Source organism: Hakea prostrata, chromosome 5 (assembly GCF_041222555.1).
Source record: "Hakea prostrata isolate BN-2017 chromosome 5, UWA_Hpros_2, whole genome shotgun sequence".
Classification (NCBI taxonomy): domain Eukaryota; kingdom Viridiplantae; phylum Streptophyta; class Magnoliopsida; order Proteales; family Proteaceae; genus Hakea; species Hakea prostrata.
Window position 1 is genome coordinate 27174578 of NC_142604.1, and position 18462 is coordinate 27193039.

The 18462-nt window shown below is 38.7% G+C and overlaps 1 protein-coding gene and 1 pseudogene across 1 annotated transcript in view; one reads left to right on the forward strand and one right to left on the reverse strand.

Annotated features, from left to right (window-relative positions):
• The first annotated feature begins 213 nt into the window (after window positions 1-213).
• LOC149015765 (pentatricopeptide repeat-containing protein At4g21065 pseudogene) lies at window positions 214-1799 on the forward strand (annotated as a pseudogene).
• Window positions 1800-7443: 5644 nt separating this feature from the next.
• Window positions 7444-18462, reverse strand: part of ATLIG4 (DNA ligase IV) — a 102896-nt gene continuing 91877 nt past the window's right edge. Inside the window, exons 24-27 of the mRNA XM_089155469.1 lie at window positions 9486-9616; window positions 9216-9377; window positions 8977-9132; window positions 7444-8550 (exon numbers count right to left, since the gene is read on the reverse strand). Coding sequence (XP_089011595.1) covers window positions 7821-8550; window positions 8977-9132; window positions 9216-9377; window positions 9486-9616 — 1179 coding nt within the window. The 3' untranslated portion in view covers window positions 7444-7820. The remainder of the gene's footprint in view (window positions 8551-8976; window positions 9133-9215; window positions 9378-9485; window positions 9617-18462) is intronic.

An 18462-nucleotide genomic window follows, 5' to 3' on the forward strand; every position in this document is an offset into this window, starting at 1 on the left:
ATCTTTCTTGCTTTTCCATGTGTTGTTCTCCATTCTCTTGGATCTAAGTATCTCATTTCTTTCAGATCTGAGATCTCTATTGCTGATTTTCCAGATCTCCATCGCTCTTTTCTGCAAGTTCATGACCCTCAACTAACTTTTGAGATAATAATTAAAAAAAAAAAAAAAACGAATGAAGAAGAACAGCTATGAGCCTATGACTCATGAGATCACATGAACAGTGTCTACAAGCTCCACACTCACCTCATAAAAACCGGCCTTCATGAAGACCCTGTCTCTCTCCGTCACCTTCTCCTCTCCTGCATTCCATTAGTTCCGGAGAGCTTAGCTTACGCATGCTCTGTCTTTGGCTTCATACCAAACCCCGACACCTTCACATGGAATACCCTCATCAGGGCTCACTCATGAGCTTTTCCCCTGAAAGCCCTCTCTTTCTTCTCTACAATGCACAGGAATGGCGTCTCCCAAGGTCACTTTACCTTTCCGTTTGTTCTCAAGGCTTGTGCTCTCCTACGGAGAGAAGAACTTCATGCTCTTATTTTAAAGCTGGGTCTTTATTCATATATTTTCGTGACTAACGCTTTGATTCATATGTTATGTTGTTGTGGGTTGGTCGATATTGCTTTGAAGGTGTTTGATGAGATTCCCAAAAGAGACTTGGTTTCTTGGTCTTCGCTGATCACTTGTTTTGCGACCAGTGGTTTTGGACTTGAGGCTTTAGCTGTTTTTCGAGAAATGCAGGTTACCACGAGCATAACACCTGATGAGGTTACGATGGTTACTCTGATATCCACTGTCTCCAGTTTAGGGTCCTTGGAATTGGGTAGATGGCTTTATGTTTTTTCTAAAGAAATGGGTTTGATCAATCTGTTCCGTTGGGTACCTCTTTAATAGACATGTTCTCGAGATGTGGATCCATTGAGGAGGCAAGGTCAGTGTTTGATAAAATGCCGAGAAGAAATGTTTACACATGGATTGCGTTGATTAATGGGCTTGCTGTTCATGGGCAGAGTAGAGAAGCAGTGAGAATGTTCTATGAAATGAAGAGGTCAGGGTTACAATCAGATTGTGTCACATTTATTGGAGTTCTATTGGCTTGTAGTCATGGTGGCCTTATGGAGCTTGGTTGGCAAATTTTTTCAAGCATTAAAAAGGAATATGATATAGAGCCAATGCTCGAGCACTATGGTTGTCTGGTTGACCTACTTGGCCATCCCGATATGCTGACTGAGGCTTATGAGTTCCTTGAGAAAATGCCAATCAAGCCAAATTCTGTTCTATGGAGGACTCTGCTTGGAGCTTGTGCTTATCATGGTAATCTGGAGTTAGCGAAGCGGGTCAAGGATCAGATCTCTGTGCTTGATCCTGATCATGATGGTGACTATGTGCTTCTATCAAATGTCTATGGTGGTTCTGGTCAATGAGCAGAAAAGGCAGGGGTAAGGAACTTAATGAAAGTGCAAATGATTGAAAAGGAAGCTGGCTGTAGTTTGATTGAGGTTGATCAGATGATTCATGAGTTTGTTGCAGGGGATGATTTGCACTCCCAATCTACAGAGATAAGAGAATTCTTATGTTCAATCATAGAAAAGTTGAGGGTCATGGGTTATGTTCCTGACACATCTAATGTTTTATTTGACATTGAAGAAAAGGAGAAAGAACACAATCTTAATTTTCATAGTGAGAAACTAGCTGTAGCTTTCGAGCTCCTTAATGCTAGTGGGACCGAAACTGCTTCCACCATTTCAGCAAGGGAATTTGCTCTTAATATTTCTAGAGGCAGAATCATCTTGCATTAGCCCATGAGCATTCTTTCCCCCCTTATTCATACTTATATAGAGGATGGGTAACATGTATTATTCCTTTGTTACATCAATATCTTTCCAAATTGCTGCAGCAACAATTGAAGCAACTTTAGTTAAACATCAGTCCGAGCTCGGAATGTATGTTGGATGCATGAAGTCTGGTTTTGTTCTTGTTCTATTCTAAGATGTCCTATCTTCTTGTCTCGAAAAGTGTTATGATGACCAGTTTCGTAGCTACTTTACCAAGCTGCTTTATTCCTCTCGCTTGTCTAGTCAGAGTTCAGCTACCATGGATAACTCCAATCTTATCAGGCATAGCAGGTCTCCTGCTGGTTTTTCTTCTCACCCAATATTGGAAAACGACTGCGTCTTAGCATGAGGAATGGGGAATTTCAGAGCAGGAAATGCTGCTAATGGAGAAATAACTCCAACAACAATCATATTGAAGAACTGAATAACTTTCTCATCTGAGTCATTTTCTTCCTCAAGGTTAATTTTTCATATCTTTGAAATTGGAAACGAAAGCATAACAGCCACAGATGATGGTAGCTTGAGAAGCAGCAGCAACAGTAATCGATGCTACATCCCCAATATTCTTACTTTCCGAAAGCTCTTCTATTCAAGTATCAACTCCTCAAAGAAGCATTTCAAAGATTCTTGAAGAATTCGAATACAGAAAGAGATCATGGAGTAAGAAATCTACTGCAATAAAAAAGATAAGTATATTAGAGTTTCTTGGTCATCATTTCTTTTTCTAACAATATTTGAAATCTTCAAAGATTCATTCTACATTTGATAAAGAGTGTTTGTCATATATAACCTAAAGATGAATTGGGAATATCAAGAGGAATATATCAAAAATTCCAGATGAGTGCAGCTCTTTACTTGTAGATGGTTACTCACTTCAGCTTCCTTGAAAAAAGAAAAAAAAGAGAAAGAGAAAGAATAGACATTGGTGAAATATGCATTATGTTAGTACTGTATATAGTTAACTTATGACGGGAGTTTGAGTAAATAGAATATAAGTTTAGAGGAGTCATATAAGTTTTTATTTTGTTTTAAATGTTTATGTTAATTGCATATAGATATCAGTACCCTAAACAAACCGTGAAGTGTCTTATTTGTTTTTATTATTAATCATAAAAGAATGTCTAGTTATCCTTCTGGCTGCATTTAGGAAGGATGAGATATCGTCTTATCTTTAATGAGGCAGGAATCCATATATTCTATACTGAACTGATATGAAATGCTTAGTTCCTAACCATTCATTAATCAGGCTTTTTATTAAGTTTCTAACCGTGGGCTTCCCTATAGTGTTATGATATATTATTCTCCTTTTATGATTGTCAGGTATAGAATTGAAGCTTTAAGTTTGCAGGTGGAAACAGAAAAAGGAGGAAATACATCTTGGGAGTTCATCAGTCCAAAACTACATAAATTAAAATTTCTTGAGGAGTTGCAATTATTGCGAACTTCATATTATCATTTTATTATTTGATCTTGCACTTTATGGCAAACTTTGATCTTTCACTCTGCTCAATTTTAACAGGTTGAACATTAAAGCATTGATCATTGTGCAATTTTCTCTAAAGGCTTCTCTTAGCCACATAAAAGGTCAATCTCGGTTATGAAGGCTTCTGACCAACAATTTTCTATAGAGCGGAGGTTCCTTTTATTCTTGAAGATTTATATTATTAATAGCAAGAGCAGAGGTTCCTTTTATTCTTGAAGATTTATATTATTAATAGCAAGAGCAGAGATTCCTTTTATTCTTGAAGACTGATCATCATTCTTGAAGACTTATATTATTCTTGAAGACTTATTATCATTCTTGAAAACTTATATTATTCTTGAAGACTTATTTCTATCAATAGAAGGTTCCTGTTAGAATTTATTTATATTTCTATCAACTATTATCACTTACAGATTCTTCTTCAATCGTGCAAAAGGTCTTCTTCATCAAATCAGTCTTCTGATCATGCCTTTCAATGCTGATCCAGGGTCATTCCTTCCGAGGGTGATCCCGACTTTCTGAAGTCAGGCTCAAGTAGCCAGCCTTCCAAGGCCTGGTCATGCTTTCCGAAGCTGATCACGGATCATTCCTTCCGAGGGTGGTCCCGACTTTCCGAAGATAGGCTCAAGTAGCCAGCTTTCCGAGGCCTGATTATACTAGCTGATCACGGATCATTCCTTCGGAGGGTGGTCCTGACTTTCCGAAGATAGGCTCAAGTAGCCAGCTTTCCGAGGCCTGATTATACTAGCTGATCACGGATCATTCCTTCGGAGGGTGGTCCGACTTTTCGTAAGTCAGGCTCAAGTAGCCAGCCTTCCGAGGCCTGGTCATGCTTTTCGAAGCTGATCAAGGATCATTCCTTCCGAAGGTGGTCCCGACTTTTCATAAGTCAGGCTCAAGTAGCCAGCCTTCTGAGGCCTGGTCATGCTTTCCGAAGCTGATCACGGATCATTCCTTCCGAGGGTGGTCCCAACTTTACGTAAGTCAGGCTCAGGTAACCAGGTCATGCTAGCTTAATCATGGATCATTCCTTCCGAGGGTGGTCCCGACTTTCCGAAGTCAGGCTCAAGTAGCCAGCTTTCCAAGGCAGCCTTTTTATCGAAAGCGAAGGAGCTGATCAAGAAAATTTCTCACAAAGCAGATTATATTGAAGATTCTAATCAAAGTTGCTAAGATTCTCTTCAACTATTGTCTAAGGACAGAAAGTTTCTAATCAACTATTGAGGCTCTCATCAGCCATTTTCTCAAAAAGGCATCTAATCAGTTATTAAGGCTTTCGTCAGTTGTTTTCTCAAAAAGCTTCATCAGCCACTCTTTCCTAAGAATACTTCATCAGCAACTGATCAAAGATACAACAAGTGATCAGAGTATAGTGTGTGGTCAGATGTGCAGCAGGTCAAAGATTGATGCCCCCTCTATGTTCCTTTCATTCTCAAGATTCTCTTCCGTTGTCCATTTTTTCCTTTCTATAATGATTTGGGGGCTGAATATTTTCCAAATGCAAGAGAAGATCAAGATTGGATGAAAAAGCAATTTTTTCAACTGAAGGATGAACACATCGTTCAAATAATCCCTCATAACTGGAGATGAGCTCAAGTACTGAAGAATTCCCACAACCAATACAAGATGCAGAATATTCTAAAGTCATTTGGGAGAGAGATTCAAACCTATTGACCAGAGTCTCATACAAGTTCAACCTGATCAGCAGGATTGGGGGCTTGTGTTGTGACTAAAATATCCACTTCTGGTTTATACCGGTCTAACCAGGTTCATCTGGATTCAGCTGATGAGATGAATGAATTTAAGGATCCGCCCAAAGGTTAAACAAAGGCTTAATCATAGCCATCCGATCTATACTTTCCATCCGACGATCATCAATGATAAGAGACAACGTATTAAAGTCTATAAATAGAGCCAAGATTCTGATGAAAGGTAAGGACATTCGAATATTCACACACTTCTCACTTATTTTCCATTAAAGCTCTCTGAGAGCTCTGAAAACACTATTTCTGATCAACTACTGACTAGATCGTCGGAGACGGGTCGATCAAGACGATCAGCTCCATTTCTCACTGGTGTTCTATTTTTCAGGAGCGAGAGGTTGATTGACTGAAAAGCAAGCCAGATCGATCCAGATCTGAGTGATTTGGTGCGAAGATTACGGTTCAAAGCCTCTGGCAATTTTAGCACCAACAAAACTGTTGTATCGTTTAATCTTTGTCCCGACTTTGCTCCAGACCTTCCTGCAAAAGAGGAGTCAGCAACGGGTCTGCTATGATGTCGGGGAACCGCCTCCGATGGTTAAATTAGTCGGGGGATCTAACAAGAGCTCCGAGTGAGGATCACTTAGAAAAGATGGAAAAACTCTTTGTCTTACCCTTGAGCATTGCCCTCTATTTATACCGCTGAGGTTACCTTTTTAACCCTCGGCTGGATCCCATACATTACGTCCGCCTGTTGGAAATATATGACTTCCTAGGTGTTACGCTGGTCAAGAGGGACATGCGGACCGGTCAAGTGCCCATGTCCAGCCTGTTTTTCTTTCCCGTATCAGAAACAACCAAAGTCTCCTAGCATCAAGCAGGGAATTCAATAGTGGTATTGCTTGTAGTTCATAATCCAAAGTCTTCTGCATTGTAGGCAACTGATTCACCAAGCTTTGAAACTCTATGATCATCAACAAGCCTTCCTTCTCTATACTTTAAATTGACAAGTTCTCTATTCAACAAAACTTTATTCTGTCCACTCAAAAAAGTTCTCCAATTTTGTCCGAATTTTTTTAGCACTATCTCATTAGCAACATGGTATAAAACACACAATGATTAATAGTGCCTATGGTTTATCTATTCACCCTGTCCCATTTTTTATAATTCTTATCTTTGGTATGCTCTCAATCCCCTTAACTGGATCGTCTAAATCATTGCAATAAAGAAACTTGGACGACTGCCCTTTGGCAATTTCTAATGTCAGTTGAATAACCCTTTTCGTATTTACCAAGTTAAATATGTTTACAAACTACTTGATTGCCTTTTTTTTTTTTTTTTTTGGGGGGGGGGGGGGGTTTCAAGAAGTCTTTTATTACTAGAGGAAAGCGTCAGGAATGGGTGAGACAAACTAAGTATTTACAATGAAGCTGGTGGTTGGATCCAACAAGTCTTCGAGGTCAAAAAGAGGTTTTCATTCCTCCTAACGAAGAGAAACTTAAACGGAAACTAGAAGCTTGATGTGATCAATGATCAAAGAGGCTTGCCAGTCAATACCTTCATTTCCATCATTAACAGATGTAGAGGGTTGTGCTAGACTGCTAGTTGCAGACCATCATTACAAATGCCCTCCTTACAGCAGCTGACGAAGTGAGGCCATACCAATATTTACACACCATGAACCTAGTGCTGTTATAACTGTCTTTTTCCGGAACACTTCTAACCTGAACCTAAGATAGTTGAGCCTCTTCATGCGGTCTCTTTTCTTACTGTGAATTGTTGTCACTACACACTCCGTAATTATGATGTTGTATGCTAGGTCTTCAACTTTCGGAGCCTCTAAGGATGTACACTCTTCTGTGAGGCCAACTTCTACTTAATTTTCAGGTCTAAATGTAAACACCCCACCCCCCACCCCACCACAAAAGAAAGAAAGAAAAAAAAAACCCTCGTTGGCGTAACCATGTCAGACCCTAAGGCTGCATTTGTTTGTAGAGATGGAGTGGAAAAAAAAAATGTAGGTCCCATGTGTAATGGGGTGTGGGAAAAAAAAAAGAAAAGAATTTTGCGAAAAAGTGATAATGGTAGATCCCACTTTTTATTTTTCCAAACTTTTTCACAAAATCCCACATATTTTGTGGGATTGAAAAAACTTAGAGTGAAAAAGTTAGATTGCTACCTTACCAAACAAGGAAACTTGTCTCTCACTTTTCCACCCCAAGCAACCAAACAATTCACACTCTTAAAATTTAAAGGAAAAGTAAAAAAAAAATTATTTTTTTTCAGAATTTTTCCACCCGTTTTTCCCACCCCACCTTTATTCCAAGAAACAAACACAGCCTAACGAATCCAGCCCGAAGTGAAGCTCTGGCCTACACTTTGGTGGTTGCTTTATAATATCTCAACTCTTCTAAATGGGCAATAGGATTGGCCTGTTATAATTGATGTTAGAAGGCGTAGGAAGAAATGACTGAATCTTTGTACCCAAAAACCATCACCGAATTAACTTTAAAAGTTCCCATAATTCTAGTGAAACACAAGGCTTTTCCGAAACATTTATCAGAGCCATTGCCTTCCCAATTACTCTAGTAATGTACAATCAAATGGTAAAATGAATTTTGAGATCAAAATTACCATGATAATGGTTTAACTGATTATTTGCTAAACACACCACTGCTATTTTTGTTGCCTCACCTGGATCCACCAGAGGGCTTCCGCTCAGTAAATAGTGGAACCAACCCAGACAGTCTTTAATGCGCAGATATACAAAAAGATTAAATCACACAATATTCTGATAATTTACCAATCCTTGAGTAAATCACCAGCAACATTCTTGTAGCTAACCTTCTTTTTCTTCTTTATAGGCTCTGCATCAGATTCCACCTGCGGTTTCTCCTCTTGAACAGTGCTTGCTTCTTGAAGAACAGAACTTGTATTGTCAACTTGCGTCATCCCTAGACTTGGTATCATGTCTAGTAGCATAGCTTGCACTGGATCTACCATCACTTCCAACTTTCCCACGTTGTCTTTCCTGTCTTCTTCTCTTGCTTCACACAACTTACCTGACTCTTTGGTCTTTTCACCACAGCCAGAACCATCAAGGTTCGTATGAGCTCCTTTTTCAAACAAATTTTCCCTTTCAACAGCTTCAACAGCCACATCTTTGGCTACCTCAGTTCCATGTGATGTTTCAGAGGTTTCAGGTCTTTCACTCCCTTGGCTTTCAATCTTATGTGTGCCTGTTCTATGAACATCTTCAGAAGCAGAGCTTTTGAGTTCATCCTGAGATATTTTTGCTGGTCTATTTCCAAGCCTTGCACGTGTTCTCTGATTTAAACCTGCTTCTCTTCTCTTTGTGTTCATGCGTCTAGGTCTGCCACTGCTCTGTTTTTCATCCTTCTTGGTGACTGCTGAAATTTTCTGGCTCTCAGGAGTGGGGCTGCTTCGAGTACATCCCTCCACCATCTTGGAGACCTTGTTTTCAGTTTCCTCGTTCTCAATATCCCCAAGAACTTCAAAGTCATTTTTGCTGAAAATCAGGAACACCCGTGTTACCGGTAGTATGCATATTGAGATGATCTATGTGGCTTTGACAAACAAAACTATTATGCGGACCACATGCAGGCAACTGGACCACAATCAAATGAGACCAGAATAATGTTTATCCCTATGAGAAGTCCAACCATAATATGGATAAATATAACCATTTAGTTGAAGTGTTCTAATCAAATTGAGTGTGATCCAGACTCAGAACTAGGGATGATTGTGATTAATTGATGAGACAAGTTACATGCATGAGTCTTTTGATCCATTACTTCCCAACCAGAAAAGATAGAATGCACATCTCTTGGACCAGAAATTAAATAGCAAAAACTGAGGAACAGACAAAAAAGGAAGGAGACTTTGTACAGAATACCATCTATGGTGAGAAAGATACTCAAAATCTAAAAGCTACCTTCTCTTGATGAATAATTCATCTGATCCATTGGGCTTTAAACTATAGTTCGCCTCTTGCAACTTTTGATCCTTTTCCAAGGAATCCTCTAACCATTGATACTCCACAACATGCAACCTATTGTTCCTCACAAGATGTTGATCCGTTGCTGAGAAACTGCATAAAGTGTAAGTAGGGATTTTTTTATTTTTTGGAGGGAAGATAATGCAACTTGATGAGATAAAAACTGCTACAACTACCTTTCGAATATAGTATCAAACTCCACATGAGAACTTAGTTCTGACAGGACTACCAAATGAGTAGCATGTGAAAGATTGCCAGTGACCTCACCACCTCGTATAGAGATATCAAGCCTCAACCTCTGCACAGCAAGCTCCCACAAGACTGCCCACTCTTTATCTCTTCATGAGCCAGTTAACTTGTGTTAACAAAGCTAGAGTCTATGACTCATATACCAGGCTGGAGCCAATTCCAAAGAGCAAACAAGTGGGAGGAAGAAAAATACTTACATACAATGTACTGGATGCCAAAAACAAACGCAAATTCCGTGAAACTGATACCATTTATCTATTAGGCAGTACTTCCTCTTATAATAGTCGATACTTTTGGGGTCCCCCGATCTTTCAATGTTCCTGAAGAGCTAGGGAAATAAAGAAAACCATTTCATTTGAGAGTGATGGTAGCTTCAGTTGAGAAAATTTTGCAACTTAGAATATGGTTATAAGGTGCAACATGATACATTAGCAGTTACTGCTGTTTTAGTTACTCTTAATTAATTACTGCTGCATAAGTGATTTACTATTTTAGATACCTAATAGTATCTATACAACCAAGTAAGAAAGTCATCCATGACCATAAAGGTGAGCCGTCTAAACTAGTGCTTTCAAATTTGTCATGTGCATGTGTCATGTACAATATATCATAGTTGTTTAAGTTTAGACCTTAATTTAATTCATATATATTAAGAAAATCCTGTGTACTTTATGATCTATAAGCCTACATCTTCATTTCTTCGGTGTAGAAATTTCAAACATAGGGTTGAATTGGAACTCACATGTACAGTGGTTTTCTCATAAATCTAAGGCCAACATTGTGTTTAGAAGAGCTAAAATAGGCTGGTTATATAAAAAAAACCCCAAAACCCACCGAGATGGGTCAATATGGGAGGAGTTTTGCCTCCATCTCGACAAGATCTCAGTTATTTGGCACACTGAGATGGCCATCAAGATTGAATTCTCGAACCTTGACAAAAGTTAGGTTGTTGTACTTTGGTTATTTCTTGTGCTTTGAGGCTCCTTATCGCTCTCCTTCTCTCCTCCAGATCTTTCTTCTTCTCTATAAAAATTTATTCACCCCCCACCCAAAAGCTAAGGGGGAAAAAAGGTGACAAAATCAGGAGTGTACCCTATATACACCATCATGAGTGACCATTGGATGTATAGACTACAGAATATTAAACCTTAATCTTCAAAACATGGGAAAAGTTACCAATTACAATAAGCAGGGGCAGGACAAGGATTCAACATGGGAGGAGGGCACAATGACCTGTCTACCCATTGTCTTTACCCTTAAAAATTTTTCTCTAATAGGTGGGGAGTGTGTGTTAGTTCGGTTTGTTCATGGGTTGGTTCAATTATAAGTTGTGGTTCAATTTGTTATTATTATTATTCAGTTGTTTATTTCCCATTAAAGGCAATTATGTAATCCTGTATGTTTCACATATATAAGAGGCTTGGAGGGTCATTCATCCAAGTATTCACTAATTTCCACATGGCATCAGAGCAAAGGGAAAGGCATAATCGAACAAAGAAGACTCACACCTCTCTCTCCCCTCTTTCCAGCCAGCGGCAATTTCCCCCTGCCAATGACACGGTTTTTTTACTCTTCACCGTCACCGACACCCACCCCCTACTTCTTTCTCCTTTTTTTTCTTCTTCTTTCTGGATCCTTCTTGGTGGCCTACAATCTTCTGGGCAGCACCTATGAGATAGTTTTTTGCAGGAATTTACGCTATCCTTTCTTCTCCTGCTATGAAAATAAATTTTTGGTTGAAGATCTACTCCTATGATGTTTCAGATGCTTTGAAAGGTTTGAAGACCAAAGAACAGTAGATTTCATCAGGAAATTTCTTTTGAATCAATCAGTCTTCGATTATGTTCCCCTCCCTCCAAGAATTTCTGCCATGCTGTTTTTTATTGAGTTAGTTGAGGATATGGCACAATCGGATGTTCCTGCTGTTCTGACAAGTCATGAAAATTATCCCACCCTTACACCACTTTCTGTCAGGTTTGATGAACTAATTATTTGATTCGGTCTTGTTCTTCTTATTTGACAATAGCTGAAAGAGGTCTTGTTGGCCATATTATGGGCACTACCACCAAAACCTTAATTGTTGGGGCACTTCAAGATAGATGGATTTCAAACAATTCCCTTATAATATAATTCCTCTTGAATCTCATACATCAAAATCTTGCTAGGGGTATTTATTGCTGAATACAACAGCCTAGATTTAGAAGGCCACTAAAGAAACCTATGGACAATTGGGGAATGATTCACAGATCGATGAGTTATGGAAGAAACTCCATGAAACTACATAGAAGGAGTTGACCATTTCACAGTACTATGCACAACTACGATCTCTCTAGTAAGAGTTGGATCATTATGGTGACTATCAACCTACTAATCCTGACGATGTGGCTGCCTACAGGAAGCACGTTGACCAAATTCGGGTGTATGATTTTTTGGCTGGATTGAATGTGGAGTATGATCAGATTCGAGTTTTGAGTCTTTCTCAATTTCCTACACTGGAACAATCCTGTGCACTTGTTCAATGTAAGGAAAGTTGTCGCATGGCTATGCTGCACAACCTGCTAATGGAAAAATATGCTCTTCAAAGTGTAAGTATGGTGTCCAAAATAGAATTAGCCAAAGATGTGGTTAAGTGTGAGTACTACCACAAGCCCTATCATACCGAATCTAAATGCTGGAAATCTGATTTTGAACAAAAAAAAGCCCAAAGGAAGGGTAAACCAAAGGCTAATCATTCATAGACTATTCCTGTAGCACCTACTATACATATCGGCTTTTCCCAGGACAAGTTGCTTGCTCTTAAGGCACATTCCACAATCTTCTACCACTGCCGCTGCCTCTTCCAATGCTCCTTCACCTGCACATTCAAACTCCTACCTTGCTACTTCAGGTAACTTATAGGCTTCCATGCTTCCTCAGTTTGTGCTATGTGAATTATTGATACTAGAGCAACAGACCATATAAAATGTTCAACTTACCTTTTCTTGAATTATTTACCTACCTCAGGAAAAGATAAAGTCCGTATAGCTGATGGATCTTACTCTTCCATTGCTGGAAAGGGAACCATACAGCATTCACCATCCCTTTTTTTGTCCTTAGTTTCACATGTTCCATATTTTTCTACTAACCTTCTTTCAATTAGTAGTCTTACCAATGACTTGAATTTTAAAGTAACCTTTTTTCCTTTCTACTATGTCTTTCAGGATCCGGTAATGGGGAAGGAGATTCGAAATGGTAAACTGGACAAAGGACTTTACTTGTTGGAGCTGAATGGAGCCTCTTCTTCTGCTATGCTTGCTACTACTCATCAGATTAGTTCGGCTTTGTCAGACCTTCGCTAGTGGCATTGTATGCTAGGACATCACCTCATAGGAACTCTTAGTAAACTTTTTGTGGATTTAGTTTCATCTTGTCATAGGGAATTTTTTTTGGTGATGTATGTGTTTTTGCTAAACACTCATTCAAGTTATTTTCCTTTTAATAATAATAAAAGTTGAGTTCCTTTTGTGTTAAATCATATTGATGCAGGGGGGCCTCGTAGACGTATGTCTATTATTGGCCACTGATATTTTGTGACTTCTATTGATTCTCATTCTAGATCCACATGGATTTATCTTAACAAAAGAGAAGTTCTTTGATGTTTTAAAGATTTTCATAACATGGTAAAAACTCAAATCAATGCTACTGTAAAGGTCATTTGTAGTGACAATGGAACAGAGTCTAGTGAAAAATAATTTCATAGATACTTCGCTGATTCTAGCATAATACACCAAACTAGTAGTGTTGACACAGCGGCCTAAAACGGAGTGGTCGAAAGAAAGAATAGGCATCTCTTAGGGATTGCTTGTGCTCTTCTGATTGCTATCTCATGAACAGGATGCTCATTAGAATCCTTGAATTCAAATGTCCCAATGAGGTTCTTCAAGGGACATTTACCTTTTTAGTTCCTCTAAAATTATTTGGTTGCATGTGTTATGCCAAGAATTTGACCCAAAATAGTAAGTTGGCCTCCACTACATTTTTTTGGGGTATTCCGCTACTCAAACGGGTTACAAGCATTTAAGGTTGTCAAAGTGTCCACCTAGGCACGCTTAGGCGGCTGCCTTGTTGCCTTCGCCCATTTTTGGGTAAAGGCAAATTGGTGTCAACTTGTCGCCTTACTTGGGGTCGCCTTGGTTTTCATTGCCTTCTATCACCTAGCATTGCCTTGTCGCCTTGACAAGCATGCAAGTGTTACCATCCTCCTTCTAGGAGGACAATTGTGTCCATGGATGTCATCTTTAATGAGTCTAGTCCTCATTATACACCTCTCAATGGGGAGACTCTAAGAGGAGAGGTGTTCTTTCCCACTTTGGACATTCCTGTGACATATATAGACACACCAAACCCAATTAAGCCCCATTTAGAGGTTTAGGAAGAGATTCTTGACCTAGGGGAGCATTTAGCCAACATACCTAAGCATTTGGCCAGCATTCCTGAAGACACTCAATCTCCCCTTTCCTATGCCGAACCTTGTAAGGATCTTATCCACGGGGAGATCACTCTTGTGAGGCACACTATTGAGGTCTTTCAAAAGTAAATTGACCATAGCAAGGATGTGCAAACTTATCAGGGGAAAAAAACCTAGTAAGAACATAGAGAAGGTTGATAGGTGATCACTCTAGTCTCCTGAACCAGATTCAGGTCTTGTAGGTCCCCTTAAGGCATCTTCTCTGACCTTCCTATTGCTATTAGAAAAGAAGTCAGATCATATACTTAACATCCTATAAGTAAATATGTTTCCTATGACACTTTGTCTAACTCTTGCCGAGCCTTCATATCTTCTTTATCTCCACCATCCATTCAAAGACTTGGCAAAAAGCCTATATTGATAGAAATTAGAAGGCAGTAATGATAGAGGACATGCAGGCTATGAAGAAGAATGATACTTCGGAGTTGGTTACTCTTCCTCCAGGGAGACAACCGGCAGGTTATAAGTGGGTGTTCGTGGTCAAACAAACATGGATGATTCAGTTAACAGGTTGAAGGCTAGATTGGTTGCAAAAGGGTTCACCCAAACTCACAAAATTGATTATCAAGAGACCTTTGTCCCTGTTGCAAAATTAAATACAATCAGGATCCTGTAATCAGTGGTTGTGAATCAAGATTGGGATTTACATTAATTAGATGTAAAGAATGCATTTCTGTATGGAGAATTGAAGGAAGAGGTCTAAAACCCCACATGGCTTCTCTGGTAGCAAAACGAAAGGGAAGGTTTGTCGGTTGAAGAAGTCAATTTATAGGTTAAAGCAATCTCCTAGGTGTTGGTTTGGACACCTCCAAAAGGTTGTGACATCGATTTGTTACAATCAAAGTAATGCTAACCATACTCTCTTTGTGAAAAGGTCAAGAACTCACATGACTCTTCTTATTGTCTATGTGGATGACATTGTCATCACTGGAAATGCTGGTGCAGAGATACAAAAGCTAAAGAGCTTCCTTAGCAAGGAATTTGAGGTTACAGATCTAGGAAAAATTAAATACTCCATGGGAATTGAGATTGCTATGTCAGAAAAAAGCGTCTATCTGTCTGGAGAAAGTATATCTTGGACTTAACATCACAAGTGGGAATGTTGGGGTGTAAATTGAAACTTCGCAGAACTTGCCGGAATTTTCGTTTGAATCATTGATAAGCCACCTCCTTCCTTTATCACTGCATACAATGATCATGGTGGGAGATCTCGCCGAGATATCTCGCCTTTTGTGAGAGCCGAGACGAGATCTCTGGCGAGATCTGCGAGATTGCAGATCTCGCTCGAGATCTCGCCCATCTCGCGAGATCTCGCCAATATCTCGGCGAGATCTCGCCAATATCTCGGCGAGATCTCGCTAACGGGACAAAAATGCATGCTTTAGGGGCTTTTTAAAGCCCCTGTCTCGCTCGAGAGAGGCATATCTCCCCTCTCTCGAGCCTGTCTCTCTCCTCTATCTCACTGGAAGCATAATTTTGGCCGGAAAACTCGATTTTTTGCCGGAATTTGGCCGGAATTTATCGGGGATTCAACATAGCAACATCATCAACTCATCTACAACAACAAATTCAAGCATATTTGTAGTGATTCAAGCCTATTTCAAGGGATCTTCAAGAAATGTAAGATTTTCCCCCAAATTTGATTTTTTTCAAATACAAGGTTCTACAATGATTGTATGAGTGTGATATAAATATATGTTGATGATCAAGCTTTGATCTACACTTTCATGGAAAAAAATTAATTTTCTGTTATTAATTTTTTTTTTGAATTTTCGTATTTAAAAAATATATTATCTTAAAAATTAAAATTAAAGATTATAAATAAATACTTATGATATGAATGTGATTATTATTTATGTTAAACTACATTTAGAGGGCTACAATCTCATGTATTAATATTTTGACTATCATGCTTGCTGTATTTATTTTTATTTTTTATTTAAATAATTAAATAAAAAATTATGAAAAATAATATTTTATTAAAAAATAATTTTTTTTTTAAATGATGCTTATATTATGTAGTTTATTTTAAAAATACAAACATGTCTTATTGAGCATTGTATATATGTTATCTTAGAACAAAGTGTGTGTTTTGTTGTTTTATAAATTATTTTTACGTAAAATAATTATAAAAAATAATATGTTATTAAAAATTTATCTGTTTTTTTTTTAAATGATGCTCATATTATGTAGTTTATTTTAAAAATACAAACATGTCTTATTGAGCATTGTATATATGTTATCTTAGAACAAAGTGTGTGTTTTGTTGTTTTATAAATAATTTTTACATAAAATAATTATAAAAAATAATATGTTAATAAAAATTTATCTGTTTTTTTTTTTAAATGATGCTCATATTATGTAGTTTATTTTAAAAATACTAACATGTTTGTTTGAGCAGTGTATATATGTTATCTTAGAACAAAGTGTGTGTTTTGTTGTTTTATAAATTGTTTTTACATGTTTTTATGTATCTAAAAATTATTCTAACGATTATTTGGGAATATTCATGATTCATGTATGTATTAAGACTTTCAGTGCTGTACATTTGAATCTTAAATGGCAACTAGTGGGAGTGGCGGCACTAGTAGTGGGACTTAGGAGTCAGGACATTGCTTGGCAACATGGGGATCCACTGATTGTTGACAAGAAGAAATCCCGATGCAAGTATTGCCTCAAGATTTTGAATTCTGGTGGTTCAACCAGATTAAAGCAACATTTGGCTGGTGGTTATAAAGATGTTGCCAAGTGTCCCAGGGTTCCTTATGAAGTGCAAAAAGCAATTGCAGCAACTTTAAGGGGAGGGAAACAAAAAAAGGACGAGATGGCACAAAAGCAAAGGGAAGATACAGTGCTATCTAGACCTACTCTTGATGTTGATGAGGAGTCAAGCGATGATGAAGAGAGAAGGAGGGTTATGGGCGTTGAGTCACGAGCCGAATGGAGACAGATGAAGGCTGCAATAGAAGCTAGCAGACAGTTCTTACATGTTGAGAGTGTGAGGCAATATGAACAGACAAGGGGAGCAGGTGGTTCGGGGTCAGGGGCATCCATGCCACCTAGACATAGTTTTCAGGGAACTGAGACTGAGAGGACCGAAAGGAGGAGGAGGAAGACTAGACATTATGATTCCACATTTGACCAAGACCCCTCCCTCTTCAACCAACAAGACATCTATCAAAGAAGCATTCCCTATATGTTAGCTGGAGGTAGAGAAGACAGTAGGGAGGAGGAAGCTAGGTTATCAATCACCAAATTCATGCTCTATAAAAACATTGCAGCCAATGTAGCCAAAACATCACACTATCAGGGGATGATCAATGCAGTTGCTAGGGCAGGTGTAGGGGTTAAAGGCCCAACAGCTTGGGAAGTAATGAATAAATATTTACCCAAGGTAAAGCAGGAGGTGGATGAATACATTGGTTCATTAAAGGAAAAATTGAGTACATATGGTGTTACTGTGATGGCTGATGGATGGAGTGGTCCTACTAGACATTCCATCATTAATTTCATGGTGAGCTGCAATGGAAAGACATCCTCCCTTAAGTCAATGGACGCCTCAGATAAGATCAAAGATGCTGACTACCTTTACAAGCTTCTTAGGGAGGTGGTCCTTGAGGTAGGGCCAAAGAATGTTGTCCAAATTGTCACAGATAATGGTGCTAACTTCAAAAAAGCTGGTGAAATGTTGATGAGGAAGAAGAGCAGCAGGATCCACCTCCTTTGGACACCATGTGTTGCTCATTCAATTGATCTTATGTTGAAGGACTTGGGGAAAAGAAAGTCAATCAATACTGTGGTTGAGAGGGCTAGAAGGGTAAGTAATTTTATTTATAACCATGGTTATGTGCTGAAGATGATGAGGAACCATTGTAAGGGTGATCTAGTCAGACCTGGATTGACTAGATTCGCCACCAACTATGTAGCTCTGAAAAGCTTCCAGAAGAAAGTGGTGGGTCTTCGGCACATGTTTGCAAGTGAGGAGTGGTTTGGTTGGCGTGGATCTAGCCATCCTGATGTAGTACTAGCCCAACAAACCATTGCTGATGATTCCTTTTGGAGGCAGCTGAGTAGGACACTGGGCATTATAGAGCCTATTTTGTTTGTTTTAAGGATGGTGGATTCGGAGAAGAAGCCCACAATGCTCCACATATATGCTGCCCTCCAGCAAATGAAAGAGTTGGTTAGAACTGCTGCCCCTAGCACCTTCAAATCCTACGAGAGGATCATCGATAATAGATGGGAGATGCACTTGATGCATCCTTTGCACTTGGCTGGTGAGTCACTTTTAAGCCTTTAAGTTTTTGTTGTATACTTTAATTTACATTCTTTATTTGTTATAAGTTATAACTTATAATTTATAAACAGGTAAACAACCAAACCACTAAGTCACTAACCAAATTTTTTATTTCCACAATGAAAGCTTACTACCTCAACCCAAAGTACCATTACAAGAATGATCTGGGGCTTGACGTAAAGTTGATGACTGCGATGCAAGAGGTGGTGGAGAAGCTTGTGTCAAATCCCGTCATGCAAGGGACAATTAATGGAGAGGTGAGAACTTATTCAATTGTTTCTTCAACTTCTTGCATTAGTGCATTAAGCATATACATAATACAATAATTGAAGAATTGGTGTACAGATCAGGGAGTTCAAGGATGCCTCTG